Below are 20,003 nucleotides of genomic sequence, written 5' to 3'. Positions count from 1 at the left end.
CGGGAGGATGGATCCAGAGCAGGAGCGAGTGGCCGCCGCAGAGTGGAATCAGTTAAGTATGTTCATAAACCGGGCTCGGATCACGGCCGGGTGATGGCTACATTATTTAGCAGCTCCGTCAGTCGCAGCGGGACGTCTTCATATCCAAACATGTGAGCCGGCGATTCAGAGTTTTAACACCTAGCAAACAGTGGGCAGAATGAGGGGTACACACAACTAGACCACTACTAAACTAGAGACTGTATCTAGGAGAGATTGGATTTTTCAAACCCTAATCCAGACTGCAGTGAATTTAGTACGACACTCTGTTTAATATTAACAATATTTTTGAATCCAAATTCAGAGATGCTCTGTCTCCCTGAGTGAGTAAATGTCAGGTTGACTCCCTCTTGCAAAGCCAAAACACTATCAACCGCATAGTCGACATTTTCATCGGCAGGTTTGTCGGACAGAATTGAACACGTTTTGCTTTCATTCATTGACAGTTGCTGGACACGTTCACAGGACATCTACGACTCGTCCCTACCCAATACGCCGCCTCTCGTTCCTCTCCGCTTTAGGATCACATTTCCTCAGAAAGCAGTGGTCAAGGACTCCAGAAGACGAGAGAGACCCGGAGAGCGTGGACGCATGGACACAACATGAAATATTCACACGAGAGGGAAAGACAAACGAGACGGATGAGGCAACCAGTTGCCAAGGAAACCGGGCTCGTGCAGGCAGCCCTTTATCCGTCCTGTCTCACCTTCCTGCTGAAGCCACGATACAATGAATATTTCAGACATTTTAATTGCCTTATTGATGATGCAAACCATTCCGTCCTTTTGTTCCCGTGCACAACAACCACGTGGAAACTCATCTTACTTTGCTCCCAAACACACACAGATTCCCCTCGGCGTCTTCTCGTACTGTACCGCTCCTATTCATTATATCCACGCTCCGCTGTCTAGACCAATTAAGGCGAATGTTCTAAAAAGGAATAGTGACAAGAGTCTCTCTGGTGCCTACTTCTGCTCGTGTGTGTGTGTGTGTGCGTGTGTGTGAGAGAGTGTGGGGACATTAGCATTCATAAAACCGGCACTTGGAATCCAACAACCTGACAGTGTGGTGAGACGGACGGCCCTGAGATGCTATTCCTTCACGCCTCTCTGAAATCAACACCAGTGAGAGAAACAATAACATGACATTCATCACAAACACAAATGTTTGGTCTCCAGTTAGCTCTGCATCTCGGCCCACCTCTGGCAGGAAGGAGTGCTGGAACTGGGTACACTACACTGTGTAACTAAGGGGCCCGAAAACAAACTGGAGCAGTACACTTGGTATTGAAGATGAATATGCGCTGAAGCAGAACGGTGTACTAAGACAAGGGCAGAGAAGTGTAACGTTACTGTAGGAGAACAGCACTGGAATGGAGTACGGAGATGCCTGAGAACATGATGGTTGATGGAGCAAACCAGAAGAGTGTACTTGAATAGGAAAGTGAGCTGAAGCAGGAATAATGCAGGGTGGTGTCATTTCTTCATAAAACATGCATGGTCACAGTTATGTGAATCCATATAACACACTGCAAATGTGTTCACATTTTTCATGGGACAATAAGCAGCGGTGCAGTCTACGTCATAGAACGTGCTCTGATTTACGTGTAACGGCGAAATAATGCACAAGGATACGAGCATGAAAAGGAAGGTGGATGGTTTTAGGAACCCTTCTTCACTCCCATGACGTAATATATGGGACTTTTGCGTCCCATTCTGACACCGAAGGCAGCCTTCAGCGTTGCATGTTGACGCATTAGGTTCTCAATTGAAGCCACCTTCCGCGGCATAACCTGATGCCGTGGGCAGCGCATCACGAAAAAGAAAGATGGAGGTTGGGGTTAAGTAAGCCATGGGGTGGCGCTCCTTTCCGTCCACATGGAAGTCACTTATTTCAAGCCGCTTAAACGGCTGTGCATTTCAGTCGCAATGTTCTTGAATCTACCCTCAGAAACAGGGAAAATATTCTGTACTTCATTGAAACGCCAAGGCGTCAACATGCAACGCAGAAGGATGCCTTTTTACGGGAGTGGGATGGAGGGCGGGTTGGTTCTAGTGCATGGAGAGACCAAAATGGTGCGTGGGAACTTAAGCATTTACTTAAATAGGAAGGTGCACCAGAGCAAAAAGGCATTCAAGAATAGAGCTGAAGTTGTAATTGAACAAGAGAAGAGGAGAGATCCATGCACCAGAGCAGAGAGGTGGGAAAGATGATCGATGTAGGAAAGAGCTTGAACGTGTTGAGGAGGTGTAAATCAGCGAGTTGAAAGATTATTCGACACACAGGAAAGAGTCAGGATCTGGAAAAGAGGTGAAGTGGAGGAGGAGGAGAAGGAAATCTGCCCAGCTCAACATGTTCTTCACACGTTCCTTCTGGAGCCTCATTACCTTACAAACGCAATAAAAGTTCCGCCATCACAGCGGAGCCAGGAACCTACAGTACGTATATTGTTTCAAACTTAATTTCCCCCTTAATGGTAAAAGAAACATGATGTTGCTGCCGCAGACTTAATGAAGAGCAAAGGCAGCTCCGGCCTGCAGCCCACATTCATCATGGATTCAATTTCCCTGGTGCACGTACAGCCAGTATCTGGAATCATTACAACACAACTAGCAGGCATCGCTCCGCTCATAAATAAGCCTGTTAATTGACCTGTCATAGCTAATTGCTGCGGGGGATCTGAGACCGAGTGTGTGTGTGTGCGTGCGCGCACGCCGCTTTCCAGGGTGCTCACACTTCATTTGAAGCTAACCGGTTTTATACGTTTGTGTATCACCAAGAGTGAGGCTGCTAACATTTAGCCGTCTGAACTGGATGGATGACCACTGACTAGATTGGAAAGAAATTGGATTTGCAAGTATGAAAATATTGGTTCAGCTTGCAGGGTGAAAATTGAGGACAGGCTTCAACACCAGTAGGGGGCAGTAATACGCCAAATAGTAGCTTGTCAACCACCATGAAATCGAAGATTAAAATTAGCATAGGACAGCTTCAGATTTTGGTGACAGACTCCAGAGGAATGAGTTAGTTTTGCTCTGCTAATAATATACAATATGCTGGAGGTGGAGGACTAAATATGTATCTCTGGGTCTTGTTCACAAGTAAGGGTATAAACAGATGAATCAGTGCAGTCCTGAGTCACAAAGACTATCTGTTGCGGGGACGAAAGAGCAGAGCCAAAAGTGCTTCGGTGGGTTTGCGCCTTCGCCTGGGATCACTAGCTTTGTCCTGACTGAAAGACCAAGATCAAAGATACCAGAGTTTTCTCTGGACTGGACTCAGTCTCAGGACCGCCAAAGGAAGTAGTTCGGCAATGGTCTCCCCTGGAAGCCTCCTCAGCCAGGTGAGAAGGATCTGAGGCAAATCCAGGGCAGACTGGTGGGATTATTAAAGAACTATGGATGTATTTATGAAGCTTCATGAAACACTGTTCGAATTTTCAGAGCCAAACTACTACCACTAGATTTGATCTACCATCAACAGCGCCACCAACAAATATTGAGGACAGTGTTTCATGAAACCTCATAAGCCCATCACTGGTTAACATCAACGCTTGATCCGTAATGTCAAACATTAGCCACTAGAACTTCGGACTCGCCCGCATCCATAGGGTGGTAGTTTGTATCATTTGTACATAGCAATAAATGAATGAACAGAAACTTCCAAACATGAATTTACAATGAAATACTTGTTGCTGATACAGTTGAAGACGTTAACAGCCAGTGAGTCTACGCAGCATCTTTAGCTTTAGGTGTAATTTTGAACCCCTAGTTTTTCGTCGACAGAAGGCGACTGATGAGACTTCAGAACGCTCCAGGATTCCAAACCAAGAGATTTGCTAGATTCAAATGACTTTGCCGTCAGTCCTGTAGGTGTGAGTCAGTGCACGAACTGACCTTACCAACCACCCCAAAATAATAAATAAGTGGAGGGATTTTTTTTAGCACACGAGGGAAAATTCAGGCTAAAGTTCCACCTCTGCCTGCTCACCTTCTCCCAGCCTATTTTTTATTTGGACACCTTTGGGGCTGAAGACTCAGCCAGAGTGAGAGAGAGCGAGAGCCGTGTCCCTTCTTGAATATACTCGAGGATCACATCTGAGAGTTGTTAAGTGCAGTGAAGGCACGAAGCATCAACACTGTTGGAGAATGATATTAGATCACTTTTACTGCACTTACTTTTTTGTGTACACTTTTGTTTGGCTGCCAAAATGGACTTCACAAGGCAGACAAATGGGGAAGATTGAGTTGAAGGAAGAGGCAGTCTCTGATGTTCACTGGAAATTATATCCAGCGTTTTCCATTACAGCCACCACAGGAAGATCTACACCTCCCCCCTGATCATCCTCCAGTCGCTCCTTCATATTCTCCTTCCTCATTGGTAGTCTGCTTCTTCGTCTTCAACACCCCTGGTCCAACACTGTCTCTCCTCTCCACTTGTCCAAACTCTCTTTGTCCCTACGTGTACCTCATTTCTTATCCTTTCTAGTCACATTCAATGACAACCTCATCTCTGACTCGTCTAACTGTGACTCCTCTAAACCATAGATCATAACGCCGCAAACACGCAGGTTGCGTTTGTGCTTGCTAAAGTGCTTGTTGGCTCAGATGATGTTTTCATTCACTCAGGAATGTGGCAAATAAACACAAGATGCAAAACAACTTGTTTAAAGCGCTGAGTCAGCAAAAGAGACGACAGCTGGCGCAGCACTTTCATATCACCTCCAAAGTTTTTGGGGGTTGGTTGTTTTAAGATGAATGTGACGTTAGCTTAGCTTTGTCCTATGAAAGAAAAAGAAGCAAACCAATGTGGAGGCTTTTCAATCCTCAGCGGAATGGTAACCGCCAATATTTGGAGGCTTAAATCTCATTCGCTGCCAAGACAAAATAACAAATGAAGCTGCCATCTCACGAGGAACCGCTTCATAGGTCCCTGACATGCCCAGCTATTAACCCTTCACAGCATTGCTACAAGCCTAGTTCCAAATCCCAAGGCTTGTAACTTCAAGCATGTATGGGCATCGTGGTTACACGGCAGAGAGCAAGAGAGTGAATTGGACCGACTGGGATTCTGAAGAGGAATATTCAACCTCTGATGAATATTTTCACTCGTACAGTATGTCACGATGCTTCTGCCGTAGTGGCGGCACCTCCGTTCACTGTCAGTCCACAGGCAGCGCATACTGGAGCCATCATCATTGTTGCGGCAGAGATGAACAGATCAGACAAACATCTGCGTAAGTTGTGATTTACTCGCATCCCGAACGTTGGGTCACACTGAAGATTCAGTACGCCTTCATCTCTAACCATTTTCAAGCTGCAGCCTTCTGAAATAGTGATATCAAAGAGGAACATTTCATTGAAAAGGGTGAAGACGTAAAATTAAACGGCCAACTTGCGTGGGAATGTCTTGGCAACCTTCAACACTGGCAGGATTTATGAAAGGCTTTTGAGGATTCTGTCCAGGCGAAACTTACTGAATAGCATTAACCTCCTGAGACCCAGCATCCTCATGCAAGGACAGAACATTCAGCATCATGATACCTCTTTTTTTAAATGTATTTCAGGAACCATCCTGTGGTGGAATCACAACACTGTTGTGACAACTATTTTCCTGAAAACATAAATGCAGGAATGTAGAACTCTAAGAAGAATATGCAACATAGTCTCAATTTTTGATGCATTAAACATATAATAGATACAATACAGTCCGAAAGTTTGGACACACCTCTCATTCAATGCCTTTTCTTAATTTCCACAACTATTTACATTGTAGATTCTCACTGAAGGCATCAAAACTACGAATGAACATGTGAAACTGTAGTAAACAGAGAAGTGTGTAATTACTCAGAACGTGTTTTGATATTTTTTTGCTTTGATTACCACTTTGCTCGCACTTGGAATTCTCACGATGAGCTTCATGATGGAGTCACCTGATCAGGTTTTACCAAAAGGTGACTACATGAAGCTCATTCAGAAGGACAAGGGTTTGCAGAGCTGTCAACAAAGCAAAAGGCGGATACTTTGAATCATCTAAAATGTGAAATATATTTAGAGTTATTCAACAATTCTTTCTTTGCTACATAATTCTATATATCCTGCTTCGTATAAATGATGTCTTCAGTATGTATCTACAATGCAGACAATAGTAAAAAATAAGGAAAAAAACACTGAATCAGAAGATGTGACCAAACATTTGGCCTGTAATGCACATACATTAATAAGCAAGTTTATAATTCAATAAGGACCAGAAATGTTGTAATAACTTGTAATAACTATGTAAAAAGATAACTACTTTATGTTCCAACACGCTTAGATTCAGCATGCAAAAGGGGAACAAAAAAACCCATCAAATTAAATTCACATTTGTGAGAAAACAAGGGTATCTTGGTTGGGAGTCAGGTCCCATATTCCTTGGGTGCCCTTAGCGTTCCCCACAGGGCCCAGAACACCTACCAACAAGGAGCCCCTCCCACCTCCACTGGCTTCTCTTGGAGAAGCAGTGGTTCTTCTTTGAGTGCCTCAGATCTTTTCAAAGATGGTGACCACAGGTGAGAGAAGAGAACCACCACTCGCATTGGCTTCTGCCTCAGCTCTTTATTCCTCTTGACTGAAGACGAATCCTTTTGTCACAAGTTTCCGTCTACTTTCTCATGCAACCATTACGCTAACACATACCAAGTATCATTCTTAGCTTCATTTCTGAGATATTTCTACTGAGATACGCCGACTATTTTCCAAAACAGACCCACAGCAATTTCAAATTTCACTTCCAGGTGTGTCATGAGCGTGAGTGTGGACAGAGCGGCTGCTGATGTTGAGCAGAAATCGAGCTGAATGTTCACTCAAAGGCACACGTTTGTCAATAGCAGCTAAAAAATGCAACATCCGCGCTTCCTCAGGGAATGAAGAAAAACACCGGCACCTTTCGTCATTGCTCCGGGTTAATTTGGATTAAACATATTTGTCATCGGAAGCAAGACGTTCGTTTATTTATTGGACTTTATGAATAATAAATGCACTACAGCAAGATGAAAACAGGCAGACGTCAAAAGTGTTCGGCAATAGACGACAGACTTTCTTCACCTGTCTGTGCTGTCGCTAATTATGAATAATAAACATTGACACTTTTGGCTTTGGCTTCTTTAAAGACGTTGGCTTGAAAAAAGCACAATCGGGACCCAGGTAGGCAGTGTTCATGTCAACGCTGTTGAAGGCCGCGACGCATGTGACAGGCGGACGAGGCTTCATGAAACAGCGTCCTCATTTTCGGAGCCCACTAGGTGTCGCTTTCTGGATGAAAATCTTTGGAACTGAACAACAATTTCAATGGAACCTCGCTTGCTTTTAAAACTAAGAGTGCCACCTAGTGAGCTCTGGACATGAGGACACTGTTTCATGAAGCCTCATCAGCCCATCGCTACCCTAAATATTACAAAATAAAGACAGAAACAGCGGAAAATGGCACAGCAGGGAGTCAAAAATCCAGTATAGGAAGCCCATAAACACTGGGGGGAACCCTGTATTTGGATTGGAATCTAAAGATGGCATGTCTATATCGGAAGAATCATTGTCTCTGATTCGATCTCCCAATTTTGTTAGTCGTGAAGCCGATGTTCCTTTGTATTCTTTCAACAATACATCACTTATTAACAAGTGTGTAACTTGTCAAAAAGCTTCACCTCAGTTCTGTTGCTGATCTGCTACAGGCCTGGTGCTAGCATTAGCATTAGCTACAATCCAAGGTGTCACTTTTGTGATCACCTATTGATAAAATGCTGAACATTCCGTTGGAAGATTTTCTTCATGCAACGATGATAAAGTTATATTTGACCGTGAGCCAAACACGAAAACAAAGTATTTTAATTATTGCCAAACTCTAAAAGTGGAGAGTCACGATGATTAAAACATGACTTTATTATTCCTGTGTGTGGGTGTGTGTTCATCCAACCTCGAGGAAATCTGGACTCCTACCTGGAACGGTCCATTGGGGGTGATGTCGAAGAAGGCTTTCCTCCACTCCGGACCCTGGTGACCCGACTTGGTCCAGATGACCGTGTCCACGAAAGCGATGCTTTTCACTCTCAGGAGGACGTTGAGGGTCCCTGTCAAAAAACGCTCGAGTTAGAGAAATACATGAAGAAAAAAGAACAATTCACCCACAAGAGGTCCACAGAATGGGAGGCGTGGAATTAAGCATGTACATAACATTAAAGCAAGTGACCCTTTGACAGTGCAGGGAAATGTAATTACTCGACTGCGGAATGCAATTGCTACAACTCACGGGGGAACATTATGCAAATCAGTTTACACATAAACAAGAGCAGAAGTTAAAACTGCCTGTTCAACAGCGGGAATCGATAACAAGTGTGCGCTTGGATCCACAAGCGCGGTCCACTTCAGGGTGAAGACGAGAAGTTGAGTTGGAGCTTCTTCTGCATGATTGGTTTCATGGCTGCATAAAACATGGACGAGAAACTTCCATCTGTTGTTCGACCAGCATCTGGAGTTTCACAGCTATGAAACATGGTTCATGTGATCTGACATGTAAGAGTGTGACCTGACAGAAAGGCAGAGGTTCCCACTGTGGACGTGTCTAACTTGACAGGAAGTGAGTTGGACTCATTTAAGTCTCCTGACACATGACATCGGTGAGTCCAACATATATGAGCGAGTCTTTGATGACAGGAAATCGATCCCATCATCCACAACTCCCTTTGACTCGCCATCACATGAAGGTCAGATATCTCCGCAACAGGAAGTGAAGTCAAAGCCACAGAATTGCAGAATAAAGACCAGTTGACTCGAGTACTTTCAAGTAGTAAAGTGGAATTCAGGATCATTTGGAGCCCTGTGAATCAGCTTCAGACAGATTCAGCAGCAAATCCGGCAACCATGAGTCTTTTGGACTGGAAACCAGTTATGCTCCTGAAGAGTCAATATAGCTTCACAAAGTGTCACCTGTCATCAAGCAGGGTTTCCACAGCACATCCTCACTCCAGCGTCTTCAGCTGACACCGAAGGCACCGTCAGTAAGAAGGACAGCCACATACTGGGTTACACATCGCAAAATAAAAATCTAAAAATCTAAAAAATGTTTTTTACTCCACGAGTCTGATCACTGCTTTGCTCCGTGGAGCATGTTTGTGTTGGCTCTGCCGTTTTGTTATAGACCATGTTTTCGTGAATGTATTTCACGTACGCCTCTCTCTACTTCCGCTATAATCTCATCCATCATATAGACTGTTTTTCCGAAGGCATGGCGGCGCTCATTTACATGTAGCGGAAACCTGACAAGTCCTGGCATAAGTGAATTAGGGAAACTGCTCCCGATAACTGGAGCAGTTCCAAATAATTCAGTTCACAGAGTCACTCAACTTGAAGTCAGATACTATTATAAAAAATGTCCAACGTGAAGAGTCCGACTTTAGATATTATCACTAGCTGAAAGTGCAGAAAGTGTTTCCAAGTTCCTTACTCCACTCTCTAAACTGGGTCTTTATCTCGAATTGTCAACTGTGAATGCCATTCTTCAATAAACAACCTGAAGCCAGTGAATGCGAGTCAGTCAGTTGGACTCGATGAGAGTGTGTCTACGCTGACTGTATATGGATGTTGCAAAACAATCCCAATTACACATTGCTTTTAACAGATTTCGTCCCTGAAGTGAAATCCATCCTCACAGCTACGGCACCTGACTGTAAAATGATCCAGCAGCAACTCAGTTAAGCAAACAGAAAATCAGTTTCAATCGACTGGTTCCTCCCCAAGTGCGCTCCGGATCTCGCGGGTGCCGTGTTTCTTTGTCAAACTCATTCTGGAACCTGGAAAGAATCAGCGGGCCGTCGGTAATTAACTTCCTCCTGTGTCACCTGGGAGGCATGACGAAGGTAATTGTTCTGTTTACTGGAGCACATGTCGACTGCAGAATGATATTGACAGCGTCTCGCAGAAGGCAGAAGGATGCGACTTCAACCCTCTGAACTTTGCATTTGTTTCATTAGTCGTCAGTGGATGGAAGAAGATTGAAATGGAGCACGAGCAATACGGAGTCGTGCCGCCATCAAAGTCCAAATCATTAGCCAGAACTGACCAACTTCTGATGCCAGAGAAGTAGTTTTAAAGTTTTCTGTCTGACATTAATGTGGGAAACCAAAAGAGAAGGTAAAGTTCTGTGGGGGTGTCCAGCTGCTGCAACACACAGGCTTGTATTTCTTTCCTTGTGCGGACATTGAGAGGTTTCTCATTGCCACAACCCTTCCCCCGGCCTTTCACCCTTAACCTTCACCTTCACCTTCTTCTGCCGCTTATCCGGGGTCGGGTCGCGGAGGCAGCATTTGGAGCAAGGAAGCCCAAACTTCCCGATCCGCACAGACCTCCTCCAGCTCTTCCCGGGGGATCCCGAGGCGTTCCCAGGCCAGACCGGAGACATCATCTCTCCAGCGAGTCCTGGGTCCGGAACACCTCCCCAGGGAGGCGTCCAGGGGGCATCCGGATCAGATGCCCTAGCCACCTCAGCTGGTTCCTCTGGATGTGGAGGAGCAGCGGCTCCACCCCGAGCTCCTCCTGGATGACCGAACTCCTCACCCTATCTCTAAGGGTGCGCCCAGCCACCCTGCGGAGGAAACTCATCTCAGCCGCTTGTATCCGCGATCTCATCCTTTCGGTCATGACCGACAGCTCGTCACCATAGTTGAGGGTGGGAACGTAGATCGATCGGTAAATCGAGAGCTTCATCTTGTGACTCAGCTCCCTCTTCACCACGATGGTCCGAAACAGCGACCGCATCACTGCTGCTGCTGCACCAACCCGTCTATCAATCTCACACTCCCCTTTTCCCTCACTCGAGAACAAGACCCCGAGATACTTAAACTCCACCACTTGGGGCAAGAACTCTACACCGACCCGGAGAGAGCAAACCACCTTATTCCGGTCGAGAACCATGGCCTCAGACTTGGAGGTGCTGATCCTCATCCCGGCCGCTTCACACTCAGCTGCAAACCGCCCCAGTGCATGCTGAAGGTCCCGGTCCGATGAGGCCAGCAGATATGGCTCGGGACTCTGAACCAAACTGAAACCCTGTTAGAATCACCCAGTTATTTTGAAGTCTTTATCCTCAAATTGAGGCTTAAACTCCAGTCGGTCCGGCCAAAGTCATACGGTCCTCACAAGGATAGTGTTCTGCCAAGAATTGGTCACCACAAAGCAGGATAAACAACAACACACAGGCACAGGACAGTGCAGAGGAAAAGCACTCAGATAAGCAGACAAGCATCGATTGGACTGAAATAAAGTGTGTTTCGGCGAATGGCACAGAAGACGGCTTCACTTCATCAAGGCCACTTGTCTCGCTGTGAACGGCAGAAGAAAAAGACAGACACCCACACAAATCCAATCTGTTCTCTGGTAATTAGCAGACATGAGATCGCTCCACATCGAGGGCCACAAATTTAATACGACAAATAGCAACACAGACTAATGTGTGCGACTTAAAACAACAACAATGATCTATCACACAGCACCTTAGTCACAAAGGGCTTTATTCAACATCAAACATGACACAGAATGTGGTTTAAGATCAAACAGAATAACTGCAGTGATAGTGAAATAGCCAAGGACAGAAGAATGACCGTCAATGGACCCAGTGAAAAGACAACATCACATCAAAGCCAGTCCCTAAAAACATGTTTCTACAAGAGATTTATAATAAGAGGCCGTCTCAGTCTGTCTTATCTTCTCGGCCAGACTGTGCGTCCAGACAGAACAACTGGTGGGGACAAACTTGAGGATAGGTAGGTCCACACCAAACGCTAGCTGGCACTTGTCAGGTGACTCACACTTGTGTTAAAAAAAAGTGGGTCGATCTGCTGGGTGGAAGATCCACATGGAGAGGCAAAATTGTCACCCTGTCTTGGTTAAAATTTTGTTTGTGAAGCTGATGTTTTAGTTCACTCCTAAAACATAAAATTGCCAAGCGGACTTCTGCGTTCCAGAGAGATGCCAAAGCCAAGTGTCAACACATAAGGCCTTCAGTTGAAGAACATGTTTCGCCTTCCGTGGATCTTGAAACCGTGACCAGCACATTACGTAAACAAAAGACAACGGTTGGGGTTACGGTTTGACGGTGGGCTAGCGCTACATTGGGTCTCATTGGTGGCAAGAGAGAAAATGAGGATATCACAAACGATACTCATAGCGGTGAGAGCTCATGATCATCACCCCGCACACTCCAACCCCTCCATTTTGGACGTGTGGCAGTAGGAGAACCGTTCAACTGCAATGAAACTCCTCTGTGTTGATATGGAAGGCAGACTCTGGATGAAAAAGTCCACTTGAAAATAGTCACTGTTGGAGGACTTGGGAGTGAGAATGTGTTGGAAAAGTTTTGAAAAACTTTTCAAATCCATTCGAGGAGACAGAAAGCTAATGTAGCCAAGTGTCACAGCGTGGTGTGGCGCTGTCCCTTTAAACCAATTAAAGGTGTTGGTGCTGCGGTCCGTACTGGTTGGAGGTGAGAGAGCGAATTCAGCAAGTGGGGAGTTGTAGCTATCAACACAGGAGAATGCAGAGGTGTGAGCAAGTTTTTCTAGATGGTGTTTATTGAGCCTTGTTTTACTTTATTTTTTATAAATAAATTCAAGTTGTTGATTTGCTGATGTGGAGGTCCAATGACTGATGAGAAGAAGCACACCAGGGTTTCTGGCTGCGGCCTTTATGTTCAGTTGTTTTGAGTCAGAGGCGACCAGGGTTTGGCAAAGGGTCGCAGTGGGTGCAGGCATTTGTTCCGACCGATCAATAGATTGTATGCTTGAAGACTGTCATCAGTAGATTGTCAGTCTGGCTGGTTGCTTGTTTCAGCTCAAACCTCATTGGTTCAACTGTGTGTAATTGTTTGGAACAAAACCGTGGCCCTTTGTGGACCGGATTGGCCGGGCTTGTTTTCGACCATCCAACTGGTCCACACCTCAGAAAAAGGCAGCTACCCAGTATGGCTCAAGAGTCTCTGAGGAGGAGGGAAATTTGTGTCGCAATAGTAAAAATGGACTGAGACAATGCGACATGTTAAAATCTGACTGAAGAGGGACAGACAGTGAATTGTACGGTGCAATTTCCGCAATGTCACAAGCTCGGTAGCTGGCGCTCTCTAAAAGTAATGTCCGATTTTATTGAAATGGTTGCTCAGATCCAAAGAGTTCTGAGTAGACAGTGCCATGTAGTGGATCTGCAAATGAGAACACCATTTTATGAAGCCTCTTAAGCCCCATTTTATGAAGCCTCTTAAGCACGAATCATAGGGAACGTAGTGGAGCATAGACAACAACAGAGGAAGAGCTTTCTCCCATGGTGGCCCCAATGGTTGTTGAAGGCTGTACCCAAACCTAAAGGACGTTTACATCTCACTTCACACTTTATTTGCAGCTAAAAACATCTCTGTACACTCAAATGTCTGTACAGGTTTTACATAGGTCATACATGGCGCACTTTAAATTCAGCTGCACCAATAGCTGGCTGGGTGTGTTTATATATTGTCCATCTGGTTCCAGCCAGTTGAAAGTGTCGCGTGCATCAAATGATGCCCGTCTCTCCCTAAGTTTGTGTTTTTCTACTCTTTTTAGCTCGACACTCTACAATGCTGCATACGTGAGCATTACTTTACCAAGCTAATGACCATTCACCACATAGACCAGACCTGGGCATAGTGCGGCCCGGGGCCCCTTATCTGTGTTTTTGCGGCCCTCATGAGGTCAGATTAAAACTATATGACTGATAAATAGTAATTTTTCTGTCATTTTTGTATCCTGTTTCCGTTTTAGCCAGGACTGGTTAAACTTAACACATTCATTTTTGTTTGTCTTTTTAGTATTTTAGTATTATTAAAATATATTTTGAAATAAATTGAATTTTCACCTTCGATGTTTGGTCCATAATTTTATCATGGTTTCTATTCAGATGTATGTAAAATGTTTTTTGATATTTATACTTCCACTTCTTATTATTCCATTGAACCCAGTTAATTTCGACCTTGTTACTTAAGATTTTTTCCGTCATGTTCCGTAGTCATTGCCGCCTCTCTTTTGGCATGATGGCCCCTCACAACACTCACAGTTTATAATGTGGCCCTTTTGGAAATTTAACTGCCGACCTCTGATATCGACCGTTGCTATTGAAACAGAAAAAAAAGTTTGTCCACCCGAGTGAAGGGAATGACCGTCTCATTCGAGAGTGTATGATAAATATTCTGGCCCGCTGTCTCTCCACAGTAAAACACTGATTCACTGACCGTCATTAAGACAGCAGTTTGTCGGCTATTGTCGGGTTCTTTATCGGCGCCTCGCTGATGATGGAACAATCAACGAGTCAATCGAGTGGAAGTGCTCGGTGTCCTTGAAAAGATGGCTGATGCACTTGCTGTTTTGTTTGGCCTCACAACAGACCGGATCTACACGCTAGAGCTTCAATAAAAACTCGCCAAAATGCTGGAGGAACAGTCTACACGACTGGTGTGTTAGTATTTAAGGGTATGCATGTTGAAGCGCTGACTGAGAAGATTACTACGTGGTGAACAAACATTTACAGAAGAATCAAACCATGGCCTCAGAAATGACAGATGAGAGGTTTGACTCCATGTAAATATTAGTGGTGCGTACAAGCAAGAACCTCTTGATACAAGACACATCACGATACAAGGGTCACGATACGATAGTGTGAAAATATATCACAATAGTGTGATATATTGCAATAATATAGACGGAAAAATAATCGCACAATATAAAGTATATATTTTATTTTAAAGTATATATTTAGAGCAGTGATTCTTAACCATAGGGCCAAAGCCCTCGGTTGGTCCATAAGCGCCCCCTAGAGGTAGCAAATATGGTGGCAGTAGTTTGTCATTGAATTGACTTGATGAAAGCACCGGTTGAAACTGTTTTTAAATGTATTGTAAAATTGTATGGTGATAATCCGCACTTTACTTATATCTTCTTTAGTTTATTTTGAAAAAAACATGTTTTTATTTATTTTTTTTATTCAATGACATGGAGGCATAGTTTTACTGTGTTTGTTTGATTCAGAATTTAATTTTTTAATACAGTTTTCCCAAGTTTGCATCAAGTGTATTTTCTTTTCTTTTCTTTGTAAATTTGATGAATAAGACTTGCCAATGCTTCTGCTGCTGGTTGGACTTCTTGATGACAAATATCTTTGCGATGATCACATGGCTTCATGTCATTTCACAAGATTTTGGTCTCTTTATGTGTAAGTAGGTTAAATATGGTTATTTAACACATTAAATTAAGAGTTATGAATCAGTTACAGTTGGGCATGGGGACGGTTTATTCTGCAAAAAAGATGGATTTAGAGTGAACTTTCAGTGTTTTTCTTCTTTTTTTATCCATATTTTTTATACCTCAAGGTGGCATTGAAGTTTCTACTCACAATAATAATTGTGAAACTCAAAAACAACGCTTCTTGTTCATTTGGCGAGACGTCAGTGAAAAAGAGACGTGATCAAATCTGGAAGCAGCAACAGAAAGTGAAAGTGAACCCTGTTGACTAGTTATTTTAGCTGGAGTTTCCTTCATTGAAAATATTTTAGTCATGTTTCTGAGTGGCTAAAAGCTTTTCAAACTGGAAGTTAGCAATCATCAAAAAGCTACGAGGGACAAAGTAAAGTAAATGAAGGACAATTTAAGATGCAGTTATTGTCCATAGAAGGTGAGGCTCTGATCAGCAGCTTTGGTTGGTTCTATTCAGATGTCCCGTAACACGTCACAGCTGGCTGTTCTTTCTGATCATCTCAATTAAAAAAAGCCACGGTATAAAAGACAAAAGAGCTCATTTGTTCACGCTGAGCTTTAAAACTGACCCAGGAGGTGAAAAACAAGCTTAGGTTGACTGTTTGGAACTTTACTGGCAAGCTCAGGCAGGAGCCAACCGAGGAGAGCTGAAGCTGAATCTGGTAAATTACCATGTTGTTTTTATGTTAATCCATTTATTTTCCGTAACTCAGCCAGTGGAGACCAAACTTTACTTTTGTAAATACATGCTTTAAACTTTCCAGCTGAACCCTCGCAGAGTGCATGGAGTTCACAGGGCCAACTCCAGGAGAGTCACACAGATCAGCATTTCAACAACCTTTTCGAAAACACATTTCAAAAGACCCGGCCGTACTTTCAGAGAACATTAGCAGCTGCTGGAGTCCTTCAGCAGCCCTCTTACTAACCCAACGAGTAGTCTCCTCAGCCGCTCACGCTACCCTCCTCCTGCCTCATCAACGCCTCCTAACACTCGCTTGCTAACCTTTTGTTCCCTCACTCTTCAGTTTCCTGAGTTCCTTTACTTTGCTATACCACCCTCTCTGATCTCTTACCCGTAAACTTTATGTAAAGCTGCAGAGCTCGACGTCCACATCCTCCCACAGTGAAGGCGCCAATCCAATACCATACTGGAACAGGAACCATTATGAACTTTGGGTGCATTTTTTTTCTCTTTCGATTAAATATATTAGCTGAGGAAGGCTAGACAGGACTGAGAGACTGAAGCAAGTCATCAATTCCATTGCGTTCAAATGCTCCATGATTCTGAAAAAGCTTTACCAACAACACTAATAGAGTTGAAAAATGTGAAAAATAGAGTGAAACAGAGAAAGACTGGACAGCGCCTGCATCCGACTGAGTTCCTCCCTCTCGACTTACATGCCTCTAGATGTTAACTGTAGATGTTAACTCTCTCCTCATCCATGGCTGAGATTCTCGTCTGTCCTTCTCCAGGGAAAACCTTTGCTCTTTCAGTCTGAACTTGAGACCACTGGTTCGGGGATTCAATCTGAGTTGCTGTCTTCTCAACCAAGATCGTCCTCAGTATTGCTCTTGAGAACATGGTTGATGCACAGCAAAATGTCTTGGTGTGTTGCAGGACCACCAACTCCAAACTGCAAAAACTCAACCCATCAGGTTCATGAAACCCCTGGAGAATACAATCTCTTCTAACCCAGGGGGTGACAAAATTCTGGTTCAGGCTCTTGCCACATTCACCCCCCAGGCTGACTCGTTCACTCTTCCACGCCTCTCTCTAGAGAGAGTTAGGTACTCGCCTACCGCCCAACAAAAGGAACAGGGCTGGTGTACATCTGCAAAATGGTCAAGCCTAGTACCCCACCCAATCCACTCCACGGAGCATTGACCAGTGCGCCTGCCGTTCCCTCACTGAGAGCATCATCTGGCCCTCTACAAGGTTGTTTGTTGCCTTGACCCCAAAATGGTTCAACAAGCAGATTTCAAAATTCAGTCAAAGAAGGTAAATGGAAGAGAAGCCGATCGTAGTGGTTGCTGGAGTGACTCAGCCAGCTGATAGCTCCTTTGAAGGATCTGATGGACCTGCAACAGTGGCATCACAGTATGACAGTCTTCCACCATATGTTTGACTTGACTAGATTAGAACGCCTTGATTCTTCTCACAGTAGGGAAGATTTGTTCAAAACGGCAACATGCTAAGATTACAAGGCTTTAAAGGAATAGACAAACGGCAACACCATCAACACCATCAACACTATCACAAAATGAAATATACTTATAAAATAATTAAATAAATACAATGAAAAATGCGTCAAAAAAGAAATTCCCATCATTAAATATAGAGCTCACTTCTGCCTCTTCCAGACTTTCCAGAGCTCAAGACCCGCATCCAGCAGATTGAGATGCTAATTTGAACGTGAGGATTGTTTGAAACAGCAGCAGGCAAACCTTAAAATACATTAAAGACTTAGACATAAATAAAAAATAAATAAATATATAAAAATAAATAAATAAATAAATACAAATAAATGTAATAAAAATCCCAACAATAAACAGTGAGTTAAATTCTGCCTCTTCCAGACTTTCCAGAGCTTAAGACCCGCCCCCAGCAGATGGAGATGCTAATGGTAACGTAACAACACAAACAGGGATAAGTCTCTTTGGTGCCTGGAAAACAGCGATAACTCAGGTGTGAGCATAGCAACAAGTGTCGCTGAAATGTGGAGCAATACCTCGCCTCTACTTTAAAAATAAATATATAATTTCCCTGTATGCAGCAACACTAAAACTAAAGACGCTGCAACAATATACTATCAGAACCCGTACTACAATCTTCTTTTGGATATTGTCCTCACGGAGGTGGTGGCTTCATATGCCCCTGCAAACGGCTCCATTGACAGTTGTTCTTAGCGTGATGGAATCAACAGGACCTGTTGAAGTCCACCCTCCTGGATACTGGCTGTGAACTGTGAACCAAACACACACAGCATATAGCTGAGACACCCAGGGGTTAACACTGTCTACGGTTGTTTGCAAACTTACTTTACTGACTCAACAGTATGAGGCAGCTGGTCATGCTATAGCAGTAAACATTCCCAGACTTGGAAAGAGAGAGCTACATCAGACTGCAGTCGGATCACCATTGCCAGAAGACGTTTAACTTCTAACAACCTTTCAATGAGCGAGTCTATATCGCTCTTCCACTCGTCCTCCCTCCTCTCCCCCGACTGACCTGCAGCGACTCGCCCTCATCGTGTCCTTTCTCTTGCCATTAAGAGTCTTGTAGCGTCTCTCTCACTCGCTCTCCGTGGGCAGGCGTGTGAGCGCTGCCAAGGTAAGGCAATTAAAGCCACAACAGATTGGAACAGACCGGGAGAACAACAGAGTAAATTGGCGGCGGCGAGCTCGCAGCAGAGATGGGCGTAACTGCTAACAGATTGTACTAATCAGAAGCAAGTGCTGCGTGACTGAAGTCGCGTCGCCTTGTCTCATCTCATTGCTGTGAGACACTTTCAAGACCTTATTACAGACGCCGCAATATTCTTTTGCACAAATGCTCCTCCATTCATCCTTGTTGATGCGCCATTTCTCCACGTTGTATTGTTGCTCACTTTCGGAGCTTCAAGCTACGATCTCACAGTTAAAACCAAAACACTAAATCGACATTAAGGAAACCTTACACTTAGAAAAAGGTGAAAATCTCAAGGACATTTTCACCTGGGAGGCATTTTGAATGTCACTGATAAGTGGCGTCACAGGTGGGATGGCCACTGCAAAGCTCATTTATATGGAAGATGAGTGTAAATATAGTGACACGTTAAAGAGCAACAATTGTTTTATTTGGCCCTCGAGTCAAGTCTTAAAAATGTATGCTTGACTTTCCATTACAAAGTGTAGTTTGACTCAAAAGTGATGCCTTTGTGTCTTGAAAAAGACAGATTCCTCTATATCTTCTGCGCTGGTCTTCCATTCTACAGACCCAGTCTCAGGTCAAAGCCTGCTCCCGAGATGTGAGCACAAACAAAGCAGGCTTTGGCCCCGGACTTGAGTCCGGATGATGAAGTGGACTTAGTTCCAGGCTGCTCAGCAGAGAGACATGTCTTCTCTGGGAACATGGTTCAAGATGCAAGATAGAAAAATTCAGCCAGACACGGAGAGAAGATTCGATAAGGAGTGCAAGTTTGGCGCTGTCCCAATCAACGACAAGCATAAACCACAAGACGAATCGGGTCATTTCATTTCGAAAGCCGTGTTTGCATGAAGTAGATGACGCATTTATTCCGATCGTAAACGCAGCAACTGAGGTGATCGAAAGCAATTGGTGGAGAATTGTTTACACTTAAGGACATCTATAGCGCCATTTTATTCGTTGTAGAATTAGTTTCAAGCAAAAGTTTCGCCCCCAGCTGGATTGAGTGAGAACAGAAACAGAGGGGCCATGGGTCACTAAAGGGGGCTCTGGTATGGGTGATAGGGAAGCAAGCGTCGGCTGGAGAAAGTAAGTTTGAGCAGATCAAGCTCATTTTAACAAACCATGGGGAGTTTGGTTTCACATGTGGTGGGGAAGAACCTGCCAAAGCCATGGGCAACATTTCCTCAAAGCACAAGGGCCTTCATTCCATGTGCTGGGTTGTGTAGGCAGTGAGAGTTATGATAGACCTGGACGAGG

At 44.2% G+C, this 20,003-nt stretch overlaps 1 protein-coding gene across 3 annotated transcripts in view; it reads right to left on the bottom strand.

The window, feature by feature from the left end:
- The window catches only part of LOC128758949 (MAM domain-containing glycosylphosphatidylinositol anchor protein 1), a 194,075-nt gene that overhangs the window by 10,939 nt on the left and 163,133 nt on the right, over positions 1 to 20,003 (bottom strand). For all 3 annotated transcript variants that reach the window (XM_053865466.1, XM_053865467.1, XM_053865468.1), the window contains one exon: positions 8,013 to 8,143. In XM_053865466.1, the coding sequence (XP_053721441.1) occupies positions 8,013 to 8,143 (131 nt within the window). The remainder of the gene's footprint in view (positions 1 to 8,012; positions 8,144 to 20,003) is intronic.

This window comes from Synchiropus splendidus, chromosome 5 (genome assembly GCF_027744825.2).
Source record: "Synchiropus splendidus isolate RoL2022-P1 chromosome 5, RoL_Sspl_1.0, whole genome shotgun sequence".
Classification (NCBI taxonomy): Eukaryota; Metazoa; Chordata; class Actinopteri; order Syngnathiformes; family Callionymidae; genus Synchiropus; species Synchiropus splendidus.
This window is presented reverse-complemented; position numbering and strand designations above follow the sequence as displayed.